Source organism: Anastrepha ludens, chromosome 5 (genome assembly GCF_028408465.1).
Source record: "Anastrepha ludens isolate Willacy chromosome 5, idAnaLude1.1, whole genome shotgun sequence".
Classification (NCBI taxonomy): domain Eukaryota; kingdom Metazoa; phylum Arthropoda; class Insecta; order Diptera; family Tephritidae; genus Anastrepha; species Anastrepha ludens.
Genome location: NC_071501.1, coordinates 16444163 through 16463405, shown reverse-complemented (window position 1 = coordinate 16463405; position 19243 = coordinate 16444163). Strand labels below are relative to the sequence as shown.

General features: G+C 36.4%; 1 protein-coding gene across 1 annotated transcript in view; it reads right to left on the bottom strand.

Moving 5' to 3' along the window:
- Window positions 1-19243, bottom strand: part of LOC128863611 (gamma-aminobutyric acid type B receptor subunit 1) — a 290985-nt gene that overhangs the window by 172643 nt on the left and 99099 nt on the right. The window contains exon 4 of the mRNA XM_054102849.1: window positions 3631-3847. Coding sequence (XP_053958824.1) covers window positions 3631-3847 — 217 coding nt within the window. The remainder of the gene's footprint in view (window positions 1-3630; window positions 3848-19243) is intronic.

Here is a 19243-nt window from a genome sequence, read left to right as displayed (position 1 = left end):
ATTCCTAGAAAATCGCATACAATCCACTTAAGAGCATTGCCAAATGCGCATCAATCATGCCCTAGGAAAGGTAAATTTATTAGTGACCAATTTTAAGTGGATTTCGAGGGGAATAGAATAAAAGTTTTTACTTGTTCACAGAAAAGCAACAACAACAGCTACAACAACGAAAAATAGCATTTCATCGTAAATAGTAATATTAGGAAACAATTTCAGTGGCAGGAAGAACAAGAAAAGTTTCATTAGAGCAAAACAACTTAATCCTGCGGATGGAGGGGATGCGGTACGAAGGTATGCATAGAAAAGCTAAAACAAAGCAAAAACAGAAATATTAAATGGAAACAAAAACAAAGCCGAAAAAGCGTACAGTAGCTGGTGTCACAGTAAGTTTTTTAGAGGTTATGTTTGTTTGCCGCTTAAAGGGACTGCACAAAGTCACCGCGCCTCGGGCACTAGCGCGCTCGTTCGCTCGCTCACTACCCGCGTGGAAAGGTTAATTTAGAATTTTATGCGAAAAACATGTGGAACGTGACCAATTGTAAAATTAGGGAATGAAAATAAAAATTTCACAATAAAAATGAGAGCCGGAGCAAGCGCTGAAATGAGGCAGTGCTGAACGAGGAGAAATTCGACATGAACAGGAGAAAGAGGAGCAGAAGCAGGGGTAGCGGTGAAGTAGTAAGCATTTTCGTACTAATGTAGTTTTCATTATTGTTCTTGCTTTTGTTTTACGTTATTGTTGTAGTTTTATTTTATTACTGCTGTTGTTGCTCTAAAGGATTGAAATGTTAAAAAGTTGCGCTGCTGAAATGCGCGCACGTACGCTTTACTTTTGTTCGTCGAGTAATGAGCGGAGAGTAGTGCAGAAAGGAGAAACATTGAGAGAGAGAGAGAGAGAGAGAGAGAAGGGTAAAAAAATATGCTTTAACGGAATTTGCTTGGCAGGTAAATTACAAAAAAAAGAACCGTAACTCACCAGCATAAAGGTCAAGTGAGCGATATAGTAGAATACGGGTATGAAAGGAAAGCAAACCAGAAGAGCACAAAAAAACCAACAGCAACAAAAAATGCTTTGAAAATACGGTATGTAAAAAGTTACAGTTTGGATCGTCGAAAAGGGTAAAGTAGCGCATGTGACAAATCAATTTGACACTGAAGTAATTTTGGGTCATTTGTCATGGAAACAATCACTGTGAGCGAAAAAAAGGGCCAAAGACGAGAAGCACTTGAAAGTGAGCGAGTTGGTTGGAGATTAGTAGCTTTAGATAGGAGTGCAAAGCAATAATGAATAGCAGTTAAGTCGAGGATACTTTGGCAAATTGTTTAATTGCATTTTGAGTGAGCGCGGCGAGGTAGAAAATGATGAGAAAATTATAGAGTAAGAGGCTTCCTGTTTAACTCGAACTTTTTTTGTGACTTAAAGCACAAATGGCACATTGAATAAACTTATATTGAACAGGTAGTAGCAGTAGAGTAGAGAACGACTGTACTTCGACTTCGGCTTCGCTCATACTCGGGTCCAAAATTTCAGTTCGGCTTTGGCTAGAAAGAAGACAAGCTCTGGCCGAGCATTTCTGCAAATGTTTTTGTTGAAAAATGTTATCAACTTTTAGTGCTTGTAACAGTTTTTGAAAACCGACATTAAAACCTTTTTTTCTTTCTTTTTCTCTATGGCCAAACTCTTAATACAGAATGTAAGCGATGACACTAATAAATTTTAATGCATTTTAAATTTGTTTTAGCGATACTGAAGGCATGCAAAATGCTTGGGGAACGTGGGAGCAAAGGAGATATTAACATTTTCTTCGATAGTCAAGCCGGGGACAAGGCTCTGGCAACGCAAATCCAAATTAGTCAACCTCTGGTAGGAGGAGATCAAATCTCGTGGGTGTGCAGGTAACATTTCTCTGATCTGAGTTCCAGGATAAAGGAAAATAGAGGGAAAAGAAGTTGCTGATGAGCTTGCCAGGAAGGGGTCGATTGTATTGGTCTTAGATACCTCCAAACCCGGCTATCGGCATCCCCTTGACTGTTGTTTAGAGGAATTTCACAACTTATTTCTTAGAAAAGCACAGAAAAGTTGGCGCTCCATTTCTTCATGTGCTATTTCAAAAACCCTGTGGTTATAGGAGTTAATTAATTAATTTTTGGAAATTGTTTTCGCATACGATCTTGAGAATTTTCTTCCATATAAAGTAAAAGATTTTTTAATATGTGCTTTATATGGCAAAAAATTATCAACATTGTGTGCAAAAAAAAAAAAAAAAAAAAATCACCTTGATTTTTGACCGACTTATATTTAATTACACTACGATTTAATGGGCTATAAAACTTCATACCTGGACATTTTTTAAAGATTCTCAACAAATTGAGAATCATTCCGTGTATTTTCTGGTCTGCTGCTCAATAATCACTCAGTTTGTTTTCATATCTTATAGGTTAAGATGAATAAAAATTATTTTTTAGGGCTGACCATTAAGCCACTACTCTGTTTGGCAGTAGCTGCCCAACCCCAGCAATGCTAAACTCACACAAACTCTGCTAAGCCATAATTAGCATAGTCGTAGCACACTAATGTCCGTTATAGTGGCATGCTGCCTAATAGGCAGACACGTCCAAAGAAGTCCGTCATTTTAAAGAAGCTTTGCAGGTCAGTATGACAAGTATGTTGAGGAGCGCATTCGCCTATAGAACTGAGGTTGAAAAGAGGTTGTAGTACTCGCAAGATCCCGAACCGACAGATGAACACAAACAAGCAGAACGTTCTACGTCGATAGCTGACGTGGCACTCAAAATGTGGCCAGTTACCAAATGGCCGGTGGACGCATAGGTTTATCCCACCTATTAACGAGTGGATCTATCGAAAATACGGAGGTGATTTTTTCCCTTATAAGTGGATACGGATGCTTCCAAAAATATTTGTATTGCCTAGACTTGACTGAACGACTACCAGTCAATTGCTTAGAATGTTTGGACGAAGAGAGGACTGCCGAACATGTGGGTTTTTATTGTGACAACTTAAGCAAACAAAACTGGTGTTTTTGTAACATCCAATAATCTAGCTCGAGGTTGGGACAGCAGAAGCTGTCTAAATGAGGAAGTGGAAGAGATGATCTCGCAACTTCTATGCCACTGTCTTGCTCCATCCAAACGTAGACTAATAACTTTAGGTAGACAATTTTTTAATGAGCTAGAAAATCTCAGTACTCTGTAAAACAGGGATTTTCGTAAAATTTTTATGATACAATTTTTTTATGAGAAGTTACCCACACAGCTTCACAGTGGGCTAACAGATAGTAGATAATCGATACAACCTAACCTAACCTAACTTAACCACAGCCGCGCTTACCCAGTGCACTACTTTGTTGGACAAGGATCATTATAGTTCAATTGCTACTTCGCGGTTACAGAAGCCCACTGTAGTCTGCAATATGAACAGCAATCACCCACTAATAGATGAACCAAATTTTCGAATTGATATTTTTGCTCCTAAAATCAAATTCTTCAATGTCTTTCATTTAATTTAAAGCCTTTTTAGCCCTATTTAATCCCGTAGCAATATTTTTTTTCATACCACTGTTAATTTATAGTTTTTCCCATTTAAAACATTAAATTTCATCTCTTACTCACCTATAAAAAACCACACATGCGCTCGCCCATACAGCTGCTGTTTGTACATTTCGCATAAGACACGCCTCGCCGCCACAACATAGAAAAGGCCGACTATGATGCGCGCATCTTGTCGACGTAGGTTGCGTACCGCATCTGTTGGATCGGATAGAAATGATTGTCTTGTGACGATTTCGACGCCAGCCTCCATACAACGATTTTCGAGATCTTCAACGGTCTAAAAACAAACAACAAAAAAGAAATAATTGATAAGTAACAACTTGGACATGTTTATTTGTAAATAAAGGAAATATTTGTCGTTAAGATATTACGATTATTTTTAAAAATAAATAAAGTATTTTCTTAAATAACTTTCGCAGTTTATCAAATCTGTTCCAATTACAGTGACACATAGAATAGCGAGTGGGTTAATAGTAGCACTAAATCACGGATGAGAGAATATAGCAGGTTACGCATATGGCGTACCGCTACTCTGCTCTCAGTGAAGTTGACAAAATCAGCTGTTGTTTTAGTATACAACCTTTTTTTTCTTACATTTTCTTTCCTATCATATTCCATTATTGTATTAACCTATGCTAAACCATTTTTTTATTACATTTTCTGCCATATTCTTTGTTTACCTGACCTAACTTTTAATTCTTGCTTAAATATTGGTGATTTTATAGCTCTCTTCTTAGTTCTCTGATGCACTTTATTACGTATTTGAATATACGTCACGGCAAAGCTATGCCAATGTGTATACTTCAGTCAGCGTAATCTTGTGTTCTAAAGAGTAATCAATTTAGAAGTATCGGACTTTAAATTGAAATAAAACATCAAGAATTTAAATTGATTGGGAAATCTTTATTATTATTATGTAGAACCATTCCTTACATTCATTGATAAAGTTAATCTCTTTGAAATGTGGGCCGCCACTGCGCCGTAATTCGGTCATCTGTAAACACTTATTTTGAATGACTCGGTGGAGGACTTCGGTCGGTATCCCATAAATAACTTAAGTAATGTTGGCTTTCAATTCCTTAATCCACGCTGATTTATCCACAAAGCATTTCGACTTTGCATACCCCCGCAAATAAAAGTCCAAAGGTTTGATCACACAATCTTGGTGGCCAATCCACTGGTCCGAGACGAGAGATAAATTGCTCACGTAGCGCCGTCCGCCCTCCTGTTGGCACTAAACGTTGTGGAGATCACGGGCTTCAATTTCCGGTATCAAAAAGTGGTTTATCATGGCGCAATAGCGTTTGCCATTCACTGTTACATTGACGCCAGCCTCGTCTTTGAAGAAATATGGGTCGATTGTCATCGATTGTTTTCAATAGATTTAATGGCTGTTCTTGATTGGCTTCGGGTTACTCTGCAGCCCAAATACGAAAATTTTGCTTATTGACGTAGCCATTCAGCCAACAGTGGGCATCATCGTTGGCCTGAGCGCGCGTTAAACACTTTTCACAAAGCGTCGATTTGCGAAATACAATACATACGATTGGGCAACGTTGTTGCGCCGTAAGTTTTTCAATGATGATATGTCAATAAGTACTGAAAAAACTGTGTATTTGGTTTGACAGTAGTCTCGCGTGAGGAGCTGGTAAGGTGCATGCATCTATATGGTCGCAATACGCAATATATGCAAAATATGGTCGCTTGAAGGCACACCTGCCGATAGGAATTTAAGTGTGCTCTGCCCAATCCATAAGAAGGGCGATCCTGCAATCTATGCCAATTACCGCGGGATTAGTCTTCTAAATATCGTCTATAAGGTTCTAGCGAGCGTATTGTGCGAAAGGCTGAAGCTGACCGTCAACCAACTGATTGGACCTTATCAGTGGTGCTTTAGACCTGGAAAGCCTACCATCGATCAAATATTTACAATACGCCAAATCTTGGAAAATACCCATGAAAGGAGAATCGACACACATCATCTTTTCGTCGATTTCAAAGCTGCATTCGACAGTACGAAAAGGAGTTATCTGTATGCCGCGATGTCTGAATTTGGTATCCCCGCAAAACTAATACGGCTATGCAAGATGACGTTGGTCAACACCAGCAACGCCGTCAAAATTGTGAAGGACCACTCTGAGCCGTTTGATACCAAACGAAGTTTCAGACAGGGTGACTTGCTGTCGTGCGACTTCTTTAACCTGTTGTTGGAGAGCATCGTACGAGCCGCAGAACTTAATCGCTCAGGCACGATATTTTATAAGAGCGTACAATTGTTGGCGTATGCCAGCTTACGTATGTATAGTGAGTATAGAGACTCACTTACGCGGCTTCTCTTATTATGTTGGCTCTTTGATATTGTAGCTACCTTTTTTTCAAGATTGAACCATTGGGCGTGCTTTATGAAGCACAAAAGGAGGTGAATACTTGCTGATACTGAAAAAGTTCAAAATTTTATGAATTTTTCTAGATTTCGTGCAAAGTTTGGAACTTTGATTTATATGAATTTTATTAAAGGATTAATTTTATTTTCATCGAAAATTAGTGAAAATTAAATTTAAAAAAATTTAATATGAGAATTTATAGCCACAACAGATGCGAAGCCTTTTTTCGGCGGATGTAATAAGTAATGACAACACACAGGAAAGAGTAGGAAAATAAAAAAATTCTAGAAAATGAGCGGGCATCGCCGCTATTTAGATTCTGTATTTGCTATTATTACTTTTTGTTGTTGTATATTATAATTTTGAGTTTGTAAAGGACTTTGTTTATTTAGGAACCAGCATTAACACCGATAACAACGTCAGCCTTGAACTCCAACGTCGAATCTCTCTAGCCAACAAGTGCTACTTTGGACTAAGTAGGCAAATGAGTAGTAAAGACCTCTCTAGACGAACAAAGCTAACACTCTACAAGGCTCTCATCATGCCCGCCTAACGTATGGCGCAGAAGCTTGGACGATGAAAACATCCGATGAAGCGACGCTTGGAGTGTTTGAGAGAAAGATTCTGTGCAAGATTTTTGGACCTTTGCAGGTTGGCAGTGGCGAATATCGCAGGCGATAGAACGAGTAGTTGTATGAGCTTTACGACGACATAGACATAGCCCAGCGAAAAAAGATCCAGCTGCTACGTTGGCTGGGTCATGTCGTAAGAATGGATACAAACGCTCCGGCTTTGAAAGTATTCGATGCGATACCAGCTGGTGGTAGCAGAGGAAGAGGAAGACCTCCTCTGCGTTGGAAAGATCAGGTGGAGAAGGATTTGGCTTCACTTGGTGTGTCCAATTGACGCCGGTTAGCACGAGAAAGAAACGCTTTGTTAAACTCGGCCAAAATCGCGTAAGCGGTTATCGCGCCAATTAAGAAGAAGTCCCGCGTGATCTGGCAAAAACCCCTATTGGAAAAATTACCGCCAATTTGATCACCCCTTATATTATTATTTATTCCTATTTTATATTATTTTTGACAGCCTCTCGGTACGCTATACATACACCCGACTGTGTAATGAGTATCTTTTTTGTGCGGATGTCACTTGACTACGAAATATAGTACATTATTAAGCTTTGGTGATGTCATTCCCTAGAGGCGAGTACACGGCGTTAATTCCAATCCAGTCTACACTTTGAGTGATCGTCAGAGATCTTATAGATTCATCTCAAATTGCTTCTGCTTTATCAAAATTGGGTTCAAATGACATTTTGAGTGCAGCACACAAAAATATCCCAACTGGTTGCTCACTATTCGGCAGCATAAATTTGCATTAACGGATTACACTCTACGTCTTTTAGTTAGAAACACAACATCTTGAATTCTTGTAATTATTTTATATCCGTTTGAATATTCTGCAAATTTGCAGTACCGTCTCTAATTTGCCACCTTCCATCAAAGACTTCTGTTTACGAGAATTTTGATAGCAAATTAATTTGTTAAATCTATTAGTGATTAGGAACGGCAACATCACAAAACATACTGCTTTCACATAGCCAATTTTGATGCATCAATCAATATTCAAAGTATCTATTTAATCAATGATTATTAAATTATGCCTCAATGTAAGCTCTTTCATTTACTTATACATCCATCCAAAAGCACACAGAAATATCTTCTGCCCAAATTATATGAAGTCTCGGTGTCTCGATTAAATCAGCATAAACAACACGCGTGTGTACACACTAATCTGTTTAGTTAGCTCAATTAAGTGCATATGCAAAGCTCTTTGCTCTACGATGCGTATGCTTGAATACCCACTTCGACGCCTGAAGGTATGCATGTAATTTCAATAAGATTCGATGCCAAGATACAAATGGTACAATATCCATATTACAGATAACAGAAGAATTTGCAATTATTTGCAACTTTTGTGTGCGATACCAGCAAGTTTCAGTCATCTGCTGTTATCACCACATAAGTTGATCACAAATTCTTCAATTACTTTTTCCACACGCAAAAATATATTGAGGTTAAACTGCTGCTGTAGATTTGTGTGCGAAACTATGCGCTTGAGTGTCAGTCATACGAAGATGCTTAAAATACATACAGCACTGCTCAAAACTTCGCAGAAGTACTTCACACAAATTGTGTGTGGTCTAAAATAGAATTAGATGTACGACAATCTTTAACTGCGCTGCAAAATGTATTCGAATGAAAATAGCTCAGCTTTCTTAGAAGGCCTTAGCTAACGCCTTCCATTTCGACAGTTGCTCTAGTGATGGTGATGCTTCGATTGCGATGGAAGTTTATGAAATTTTCGACATGACAGCCTTAGATACGCCCAATGCGGTTAAGTGTGTGCAAGCGCGTGTGCATTGTGGCAGCGAGGGAAAACCACTTTTATGGAAATAAGGCAAGCGTGAAACTACCCATAAACTCGAAGAAATCTTTATAATTTCAAATGCTTCAGTGCCTTTGATACAGGCGAGATGACAGAAAAAGCGGGCGGCGGATGATAGCACTTGCTGGTTGTCGAGTTGCACGAAGTTGTGCTGGGCACGAGCTTTATTGGCATACAGAAAATAGTCGAAAGTTGACAGAAGAAGGATGTCTGCGAGTGTAGGAAATGTAAATAAGGAAAGGATTTAAGCTGTTGAGACGTTGAGGCAGTAAGAGTTTATGAAATATCTGCATGTATGCGTATTTACTTATTTATATTTCGTCATGTGAAACTTTCAATATATATGGAAATTTCTGTAGGGAATTGGAAAATATCAGCACAATTTTGTTTGTTAATATTTCAGCAGTTACTGAAGTTAAACATACGGTTATGGTCATGCGAACACAGCCACAAATAAATAGGGTATACATAAAGGCATGGTACAGTATAATATGGTAGGTATGTCACTTAATATTGGTTGGACAGTCGTGAGTGGGAAAGAGAGAACGATTGCAGAGAATTAAGATTCGATAGCATTACTAAAGTTCAACTTTCCTGCGAGTGTATCATGAAAAAATTTAAATTTTATTATCGGATGGTCTAACATAAACAAAGGAAAGCATGTACATTAGGCCGGGTCGGTTTGTGCGGAGGCAAAAAAATCGCCCATTGCTCTGTGAAAATCATATTCTAGGGATCAAAATAAGAAACTTTGCCGAAGGAATCATATCTCTAAAACGAATTCTGATGTCCCCCAATTTGGGTCGAACTTTTTAGTTTCTTTTCTCATGTAAAGGCCAAAAATGGTGGTATTTTGAAATGATTGTATGAGGAACCCCCAGGGGAGTTCCAGGGGGTGTGCCTCGGGCAAGGGTGGATCGGCCGTCCAAAGTTAGTGGGGGTCGGTCATACATTTGGGCTCGATTGGAGCACTTTAAATGGGTCAAAGTGGGATTTTTCGTTCGACCCAAATTGGGGGACATCAGAATTCGTTTTAGAGGTATGGTTCCTTCGGCAAAGTTTCTTATTTTGATCCCTAGAATACGATTTTCACAGAGCAATGAGCGATTTTTAAATCGACCCGCCCCAATGTACATACATATTCAGGCATACGAGGTGTGTTCAAAAAGTATTGCGAATTTTGTGTTTTTCCAAAAATTATTTATTTATTCATTAATATCTATTTTGCCCCCCTCAAAGTAATCGCCATGAGATATTATGCACTTGTGCCAACGTTTTTTCCAATCGTCAAAGGGCTTCAAAAAATCATTTTTTTTTATCTCGTTCAGCTCCTCCTTCGATGCCGTCTTTATCTCGTCAATCGTAGCGTAGCGTCGCCCTTAATGGATCTTTTCAGTTTCGGGAACTAGAAACAGTTACAGGGGGCCAGATCTGGGGAATACGGTAGCTGTGGCAACATTAGTGTGTTGTTTTTGGCCAAAAAGTCGCGCACAAGCAACGATGTGTGAGCAGGGGCGTTATCGTGATGCATGAGCCTATTTTGGTTCATCCACAAATCCGGCCGTTTCTGGTGGATTGCTTCGCGCAAATTGCGCATAACTTGCAGGTAATACTCCTTATTGACCGTTTTACCCTGTGGTAAGAACTCGTGATGCACAACGCCCCTGCAATCGAAGAAAACGGTAAACAAAACTTTTACATTCCACCGAGCTTGGCGCGCTTTTTCCAGTCTTGGTCCATGCGGCAGCTTCCATTGAGGTGATTGAGCTTTGGTTTCCACGTCATAACCATAAACCCACGATTCGCCATCAGTTGTGTTCCTCTGGAGCAAATTTGGGTCGTCCCGGGCAGAGTTCAACATCCCATTAGCAATGTTCATGCGATGCTGCTTTTGGTCGAAATTGAGCAGTTTTGGTACGGAATTTTGCGGCGACCCGTCTGATGCCCAAATGATTGAAAAAAATCGAATGACACGAGCCAATCGATAAGTCTAGGTCCTCAGCAACTTCTCTAATGGTGAATCGACGATTGTCCAATACCATTTTCTTCACTTCATCAATTTTTTCTGTTCGTCGTCTGTTGTTGAAGTGATCGGGCGTCCGGCACGCTTTTCGTCGTCCACATCTTCTCGGCCTTCTGAGAATCTGAGAACATTTTGTACCACCGATAAACGTTGCTTTAGTGCAAAGTAGCTTCAATATTTGGAATGCATCTAAGTGCGCTTTTCACACAAAATTTGATACATCTGATTCTTTGATCCATTTTTTTGAATAGGTAAAAATCGAACACGAGCCGAAACATGTGCAAGTAAAGCAGCTGTCAACAATTAACTGAACATTCAAAATGGCCGAACTCGTCGGCATGAGTGAGAGACATGAGTACCAACATATCGCCACAAAAAAATCGAATTTCGAATATACGTATATATCGAACACACCTCGTATATAAGGATATATATTTTCCTTCATTACCAGGTATAACATAGGACCTAGGAATTGGATTTGTTTAAAGCTAGGCATTTCACTTGAGTTAAGAGCGGCCATGTTGTTACGCTTCTGCTTCGACTAGCCGCCTCCACGTGGTGTGTGTCTTGATGTTGTTCCACAAATGGAGGGAGTTTCTACGTATACTTTTTCATATTTTAGTAAACTAATTTTTGACATTGGACGATTTTCGAGCAATTTATTGTTGTAAACAATTATTTAAAATTGTTAATTATTTAATTATTTAAAAAGTAAGGTTTTGAAATTAATGAAGAAATAAATATTCTTGAAACTTTTTTTTATGAAGAATTCATATTTTCAATTATTTAAAAATACAACTGCCCCAATTAATGAAATATTTTATTTAAAAGAGTTTTGTATAGCGACATCTTTATAAAATTACTTGAGGAGTAAAATATTTGAATTCAATTAAATTTGTTTTGAAATTAATGAAAAAAATTATTTTGAAGTTATTAAAAAACAAAAATTATGATTAAAACACGGACAACTTTGGGAAAGAATAACTTTTTTTTTAAATCTTTAAAGAAAAAATGGATATGAAAATTTGTGTTAGAAATTAATCAAATTGTAAAATTCTAGGAAATAAGTAAAAAATTTAATTTTCAAGAACTTAAAAAAAAAAAATTAAAAAAATTATTTTATAAGAATTGTTATGTGAAGTAAAATTTATTGCAAAATTTATTTAAAAATTATTATAAAAAAATTATATTTGGGATTAAATAAAAATATTACTCCGCCAATGAATAAAAATTACGAAAAAAATTCCTTAAAAAAATTATGTTTATGCGAGAATTTGTATTTGAAATTATTTGAAAAGAAAGATTATTGAAATTGATTAGATTTTTTTCTAATTTATTACAAAATGTATTTCTAAATTATATTTAACAAAAAAATGTCTGAAAATCTCGAAATTTTATTAAAAAATTCGCTTTTGAAAGTATTTAATAATACAGTTTTTAAAAATAAAAAAATTTTTTCCAACTATTAAAAAAAAACACACATTTTAGTACAAGAATTAGTATTCGGAAATATTTAGAAGGTTTCTCAAAATTTTAAAATTTTATTAAAAAAATATTCATATTTTAAATTAATTCAGTAGTAAATGCCTTGAATTTGATTTTTTTGTTTTTAATTTATTACAAAAACATTTGTGAAATTATTTAAGAGAAATAACTTAATATTAATGAAATTCAATTAAAAAGTGAGATTTTGAAAGTATTTAATAATAATTTTTTTAAACTAAGAATAACTTTTTTTGGCTATTTAAAAATCAAAAAAAAAAAAACATCTTAACATAAAAATAAATTTGAAATTATTTAGAAGGTGAAATTCTTGATTCAATGTTTTTGTTGATTAATCAAAAACTTTATTTAGGGAATTATTCGAAAATACAAAGCTTGCAATTGATAAAACGTTTTATTCAAAAAATTATAGAATTTTTATTTGAAATTATTAAAAAAATGATAATTTGAAATTAGGAAATTCAATCAAAAATTTATATTAGCTTTTGAAAGTATTTAATAATATCATTTTTGAACTAATAAAACATATTTGTTTTTCGAGTTATTAAAAAATATTTTGATACAAAAATGAATACTTAAAATTATTGGGAACGTAAAATTCTTGAACTTAATTGGATTTGAATTTTTTTTTAATTTAATTTTGGAAGTTATTTACCAGCTACGGAAAAATTAATTAAAGAAAAATTTGTATACGAATTTGTATTTGTAATTATTTAAAAAGTGAAATTCTTGAAATTGGTAAAAAATTTTTTATAATTTATTACAAAATGGATTTTTGCAAATATTGACACAAACTATTTCAAATTAGTGATAAGGTTTTGAAAGTGTTTGCTTTTAAACTAGTGAAAAACAACACTTTTCAAACAAAAGTTAATGTTGAAAAGTAAAATTCTTGAACTTATAAAAAATTGGTAAAAAAAGTGCGTGTAGCGTAGTACACATAGCAGAAGTGAAACTTTCAAGGCAGACAAAGAAAGAGGGAAAGAGAGAGAGAAAGAGAGAGAGCGAAAGAGAAAGAGAGAGAGGGAGCGAGAAGGAATATATATCTAAATAAAATTCGCAACATTTGCAGAGAATACAAATTGACAAAATTTACAAAAAACGGAGAACGGTCGACCGGTGTAGGCAAACGCCGGACACAAACCGTGGAAACAACGCGCACTACTCCGAGCGTTTATCACCCACACAAACGCAACGTTTCCAGGACCGCAGCAACGGCAAACATTTATTTATTTTTTATAATTTTTATTTTATTAAATTTATATAACAAAACTAATTTTATTACATGAATATCAAAACGCAGTACAGGTTACGAAGCCTTCAGCCGCCATTTTAATTAAAGTTGCATATGAGTAAAAACTATTTGCTAAGTGTTAGTGCAAGTGTTAGTATCTTAAATATATTTAAACAAGTCATTGTTTTTCAAGAAGTTATATATTGTCATAATGTTTTCATCCGAGGGTGTTTTAAGTAGTTTAATGATATCAATGTTGTCATATCTGATTGATGAATTGTGCAGGATCGGGCAGAGAGTAAGCAAATGTTTGATAGTGACGGTGTGGTCACAAAGAGGACATTTGGAAGGACTATCACCTGACAGTAAGTGAGCATGTGTTATGATAGTGTGCCCAATTCTGAATCTGGTAAATGCCCTCATGGCACTTGTAGGTAAAGATGACGTATAAGTAATTCGCTTTTTGTCTGCATTAATTTCTGTGTAATGGTGTTTGTATGTGTTCCAATCGTTTGCATTTTCTTGGTACCTTATATGTTTGACTAGGTTGAGAATGTCAGCGTCTGCATAGTAGTTTTATTTTATTCCAGCGTGACCCGGAATCCAAGTAAGTTTCATTTTTCGAGGAGCACCGATGACCATGCCTCTAATTGATTAAATTCATGGATTGTGGTTGGACGGAGACGTTATTGCTGACATACATGATTTACTATCCGTGCATATTAGAAATTTTCCTTTAGTTTTCCTAGCGTAGTGGACTGCATCTAGAATTGCAGACGCTTCAGCGGTAAAGATAGAACACATTGTAGCAAGAAGCTAGTTGCAGATTAATTCGCCAGTGTCAGTAAATACTGCAAACGAGGTAGATTCTGCAGATTTGCAGCCGTCCGTGAACAGTAAGTTCCAGCCAGTGTATTTAAGATATATCTAAGGTATAGATAGCTCTCCCTCTCTCCTTTACCTCGACGTTACATCTTTTTTCTCTCTCGCGGAACGAAATTGCCCACAGCGTTGCGTGGCCTTGAAATTTTACTCTCCATTCTTGCTCGTCCATCGACGCCGAAGAAGTTTCACTTCAAAAAAAAATATTTTTACTAGCGTGTGTTGCTGGGTCTCGTAAGTAAAGAATTTAGTTTTTTACTTAAGGTGATTGAGTCAATGACTCACTAAAGAATATAGTGTGAAGAATTCAGAACTTTTTACTTAACTTACTTCTAATCTATGCCACTATATAATATTATTTCGAAAAGGTTTGGCTAGACGTAATTATTTAAAAAGATGTCCTCCATTTATACTTCACTGTGCTCTATTATCTATTCTTAGCTTATCACACTTGCCTACCGGCTAATATCACCTTCATTGCTGCCCTCGTTTCTAGCCTTTCCTCGTGAGGCTCGCGAGTGTTTTGTGTGTGCCGAACTCGCCATTTGCGCCAGTTATGCGCACACATTCGCAATGTAATTTCATCCACTTCATCTTTTCTGCTTTCAGTTTCCTATCGAATTCCGCGTTACGCTGGTGTTATAGCAAGAAAAACATTCTTTTATATGTATGTATGCATGTACATACCCAGTATGTATTAGTATTATATTAGTTAGCGAATCTTACACAAATACATCCCTTCCTACGCCCACACTCTGCTTTTCGACGTCATAATCTGCCTTTAAAATCCCAGTGCTAAGTATGCACACCTACGCATTTACTTGGCTCTATTTTCAAACTAATACCCGTACGCCATATCCTTTTGTTGTTGTTGCAATATATTAAATCTGCTTTATAGCCGTGAGGATTTTTCTGCGAATAAAACTTCTCTTGTTTTCTTTTCATGGTTTATGTTTTCTATTATTTTTATAGTATTATTTGGAAGTACTGCGTGCTTTTATCTTAAAAAAAAAAGATTAAAGAGTACGAGTAAAATATTTTTAAATATTTTCCAGGTATCACAAAACAAATACAATTTCAGTTTCACATGGAAAAAAGGTATTAAATGTTAGCTTTGACTTGCAGCTCGAGTAACAAGCACAACGCGCTTAGACGAGCATAGGGGGTAGACTTCGTATGGAAGAAAAGGCACGACGCCTGAGCGAAAAAAAAATTCGCAAAATTCAATGCTATTTTTAATATACTTCTAGTTTTTACTTTTTAAACTAAACTCCATTCGGCTTTAAAACTGCATATCCAAACTTTGTTTGGAAAATTCTAACTTTGTTTGAAATTTTGATGAAAATTTGTGGAATTTTGTTTATAATTTGAACAAAACTGAATTATTGGATTTTTATTTATTTACTGGATTTATTCTAGTAAAAACTGATTTTTTAATAAAAATTATTAAATTAAACCAGAAACAAATAAATTGTCAAAACTTGTCAGTAAGTGCCAGTGCTATAGTTATTTAAAAGCATTTTTTAATGTTAGTGAATATGTACATCCTGGTACAAAAATGCCCACAATTGTGTATATTCATTAAAAAATTCTATAGGCTTGAACTCTCAGTAGAGTGCTGAGTTTTTGTTCACCTATGAGTGTCCATCAGCCCCGAAAAAAATAATATTTGACTTATCTGCCTAAATGATTTTGCTTTAATCCTCTGTGACCTCAAAATGTTGCGCCTGCTGCGTGCATAAAAATACAAAAATAAATTTCTATATTACTTTTAGACAACTCGTTTAAAAACTTGATAATATTTAGAATGCGTTGAACAACGCTTGCGGCTCAGTATTTCTGCGACACAGCAAAATATTGCACTATGCTTTGGTCCCTGAGTGAGAATATGGCATCTATTTACTGAATGATAGTGGGAAAATTGAACTAGATTTACTGACCGTTTTTGAAATGTCATTTACACGTTTTGCCTCGCACTGCAGGTTTACTTCGTGGTTGACTTGTTGCTCATACGCCCCCACCACGCAAGCACCGTGCAGTACTACATACATATACGAGTATGCGCTATATTTGGCATTAAAACTGAGCGACGAGTGCATATCAACAACTAATAATTCTTGTTCACTGAATAAATGTTGCAAGTCACTGCAAATGGCTTCAATGGCTTTTGCAAAATAGAGGTTTTGTCTTAATTATTCAAAATATTTATAAATACATTTGAATATAAAACTAAGTTTCTGTTCTGTCATGAACGAAAAGTAAGTTGGATGAGAATGCACGAAGTTGCAAAAAAATGTAAGCACTTTTTAAATTCTTTGTTGACATGACTAAGAAACAATTTTCTTTCTGCTTGTATTAATAATCGTGAAAAGGTTAATTGCTTGGGTTGAAATTTAACTGAGAACGCGTAAAGGAACAACAAGGCAACGTACTTTTTCAACGCAATGGGTATGCTTTTTTTGACTTCAGTGTATTAATTTAAATTTTTTTTTGTTAGAGCATTCCAATGCCGATGATCACCTATGCCTCTTTGGCATGGTGACCAAAAGTAGACCAAACTAAGACTTAGACAACACTTAACAAGGTATACAGGATAGCCTGTCTGAGCGTAATGGGAGCAATGCGAACTTGCCCCACAGCGGCTTTAGAAATGATCCCTGGACTCATACCACTCTACCGTTAGCCAAAGGGATGGCAGTTAGCGCAGCCCTAAGGCTTCTTAATCTATTCCACCACAAAGAAGGCAATCTTACAGGACATGTAAGAATTCTTGGTTCATTCTAGAACTCTGTGTACTGACAGTCCACGACAAGATGGAAAGGAATCTAGAATTCTCCAAGAAACTCAAAGTGGTCATTAGTGACCGCTCAGTGTGGAGAAACAATGAAATGTTTTTACAACAGGGCGTACAGGTGTGCTTAACTGATGGCTCTTAAATCGCTGGATAGCTTCTCATTCCAATCAAGGTTGGCCTGGAATGTTTTAAAATTCTCAACACCCTAACATTAAGAAACTCTCTTACCTTGATGAGGATTCCGGGACATGAAGGGCATGAAGGGAATGAAATTGTGGACACTTTAACGAAAAAGGGGGGCACACACTCCCTTCATAGATCTTGAACCTTTCTGCGGGGTAAATAACAGCTTAAAAAGTGCCTTTCGACGTGCAGGAACAACGAGGCCTAATCGACCACCGGAGAGCCCAATCGGGCATGCGGCAGTCGAATAGACTCATAGATCCAGAACGGATAAAGGCAGAAACAATCCTTAACCTAAGCAGAAAGGACATAGAACTTTACACTGAACTACTAATAGAACACTGTAAACTTAATTATTACATGAAAAAGTTAGATGCGACTGAAAACGATTCCTGTAGATTCTGCAAAGAGGCACAACAAACAGTATCTACATAGAACATATTCTATGCGACTGTCCAGCAGTGGCACGAGACAGACTAAATTACCGGGGAAATGGAGCTGCAGATCCAAACCTCCTGGTAGAAATTAAGCCTACAGCATCAGCTTTGGTATTTATTAACAGGATTAAAGCTGTTTAAGTAGGCTACATGGCTGCACAATAGATGTCTTCAGGTCGCAGTGCATAAATAGCCAATCAATAATAATAAAATAGAGTATTCCATTTTTATGGAATTTTTAAAGTTTTTGGCTTAAATAATATGGCTGGAGACAGTTTCTGAATAAATTTATTTGAAGTGAACGTTGAAGTAAACATTTTGGACGCTTTTCCTCTAGATGTCTTCAGTGAGCTATATCTTACAATGGAAACTTTACATAGACTCATGCTATAAGGAGATTTGAAGGTGATGTTACGCTTCAAGAAGAGCAATCTGGCAATTTTCTGTTTAGGGAAGCCGATTTTGAGCTCTAGAGCGCCTTCAAAAATGCAGATAAGAAAAAAACGCTATTACAGGCATTCAGGATTGATTTTCCGTAGGAAAGTGCTTATACGAGTATTCGTACGATTCGAGGATCTAAAAATGCTCTTAACTTGGTAAAAACTCACCATATTATGACTGGTACTAATAATTATAAGGTTTATCATGGCTGTGTTAAGATCGAACTATAAGGTAAATAAATAAAATACAAATCATACACCATCACGAGAATGGAAGTAGATTGGAGTACTCAGGACAACCGAAGCCGCGGCCGGCCAGAAAACACCTGGAAAATATCTATTCTGTATGTCTTATCTTTCATAAGTACAACCTGTGACAATGATAGACGACAACGTCTAATTGCGTACGTTGAAAAGGCCTTGTGGAGGCCCTATGCTCGCCAACGGAGCAACCAGGAGAAAACTAAAATTTTATTATAATAACAAAGTTCGCTTTAACTAGAAAAGTAATAAAAATATGTTAAGAGGTTATATACAGGGTTGTTAATATTCGACGGACCCATCTGGCAACCCTGTATCTTTTGACAGAGACGTCAGATCGCTTAATGACATACCGCGTTGTTGAAATTTACATTCCACAAAAGAAGTCAATTGTGAAAACTCAACGTGCGCATTAAAAATGAAATAATGTGAAAAGTACGCCTTCTAAGAACACCATTAAACGTTTGTACGAAAGGTACGACCAAGGTTTGTACGACTAAGGTGATCGGATGAGAATATTGCTCTTGTACGGGCCAGTCTTGAGACGTCGCCAAGGAACATCCCAAAATCGCCGTTCTCAGCAGTTGGGCATTGCTTGGACCACTTTACAACGAATTATCCGCATGGATTTGGACTTATTCCCGTATAAGATTCAATTGACGCAAATATCGTTACCTGCATAGTTCGCTGGAACTAATTTTTTTTTTTAATTTTCAACCCCTCGAAAATCGATTTTTTGGTGCAAAGCGATTTTCATAACGAGAAAAATTTTTTGGGAAAATAAACCGTTCAGATATACAAAAAAATATTTTTCTACAATAATCATTTAATTTTTTTGATTTCAGTTGAGCTGCTCATGCGCTACCGTGATCACCGCAAGCCTCTTCTAAAAAACGGCATTTCGGAGAGGGGCGATATCAACAATAAATAATAACATTTTTAAAAATAAAAACACCAAAATGTATTCTTCGAGAGTTACCCTTTAGTATGATATATGCCTCGTTTGAATAAAAGTTCAAAAACATATTTAAACAAAAATTATGACAATCGTCCATTTTTTCGGGCTCACAAGGTATATAACTCC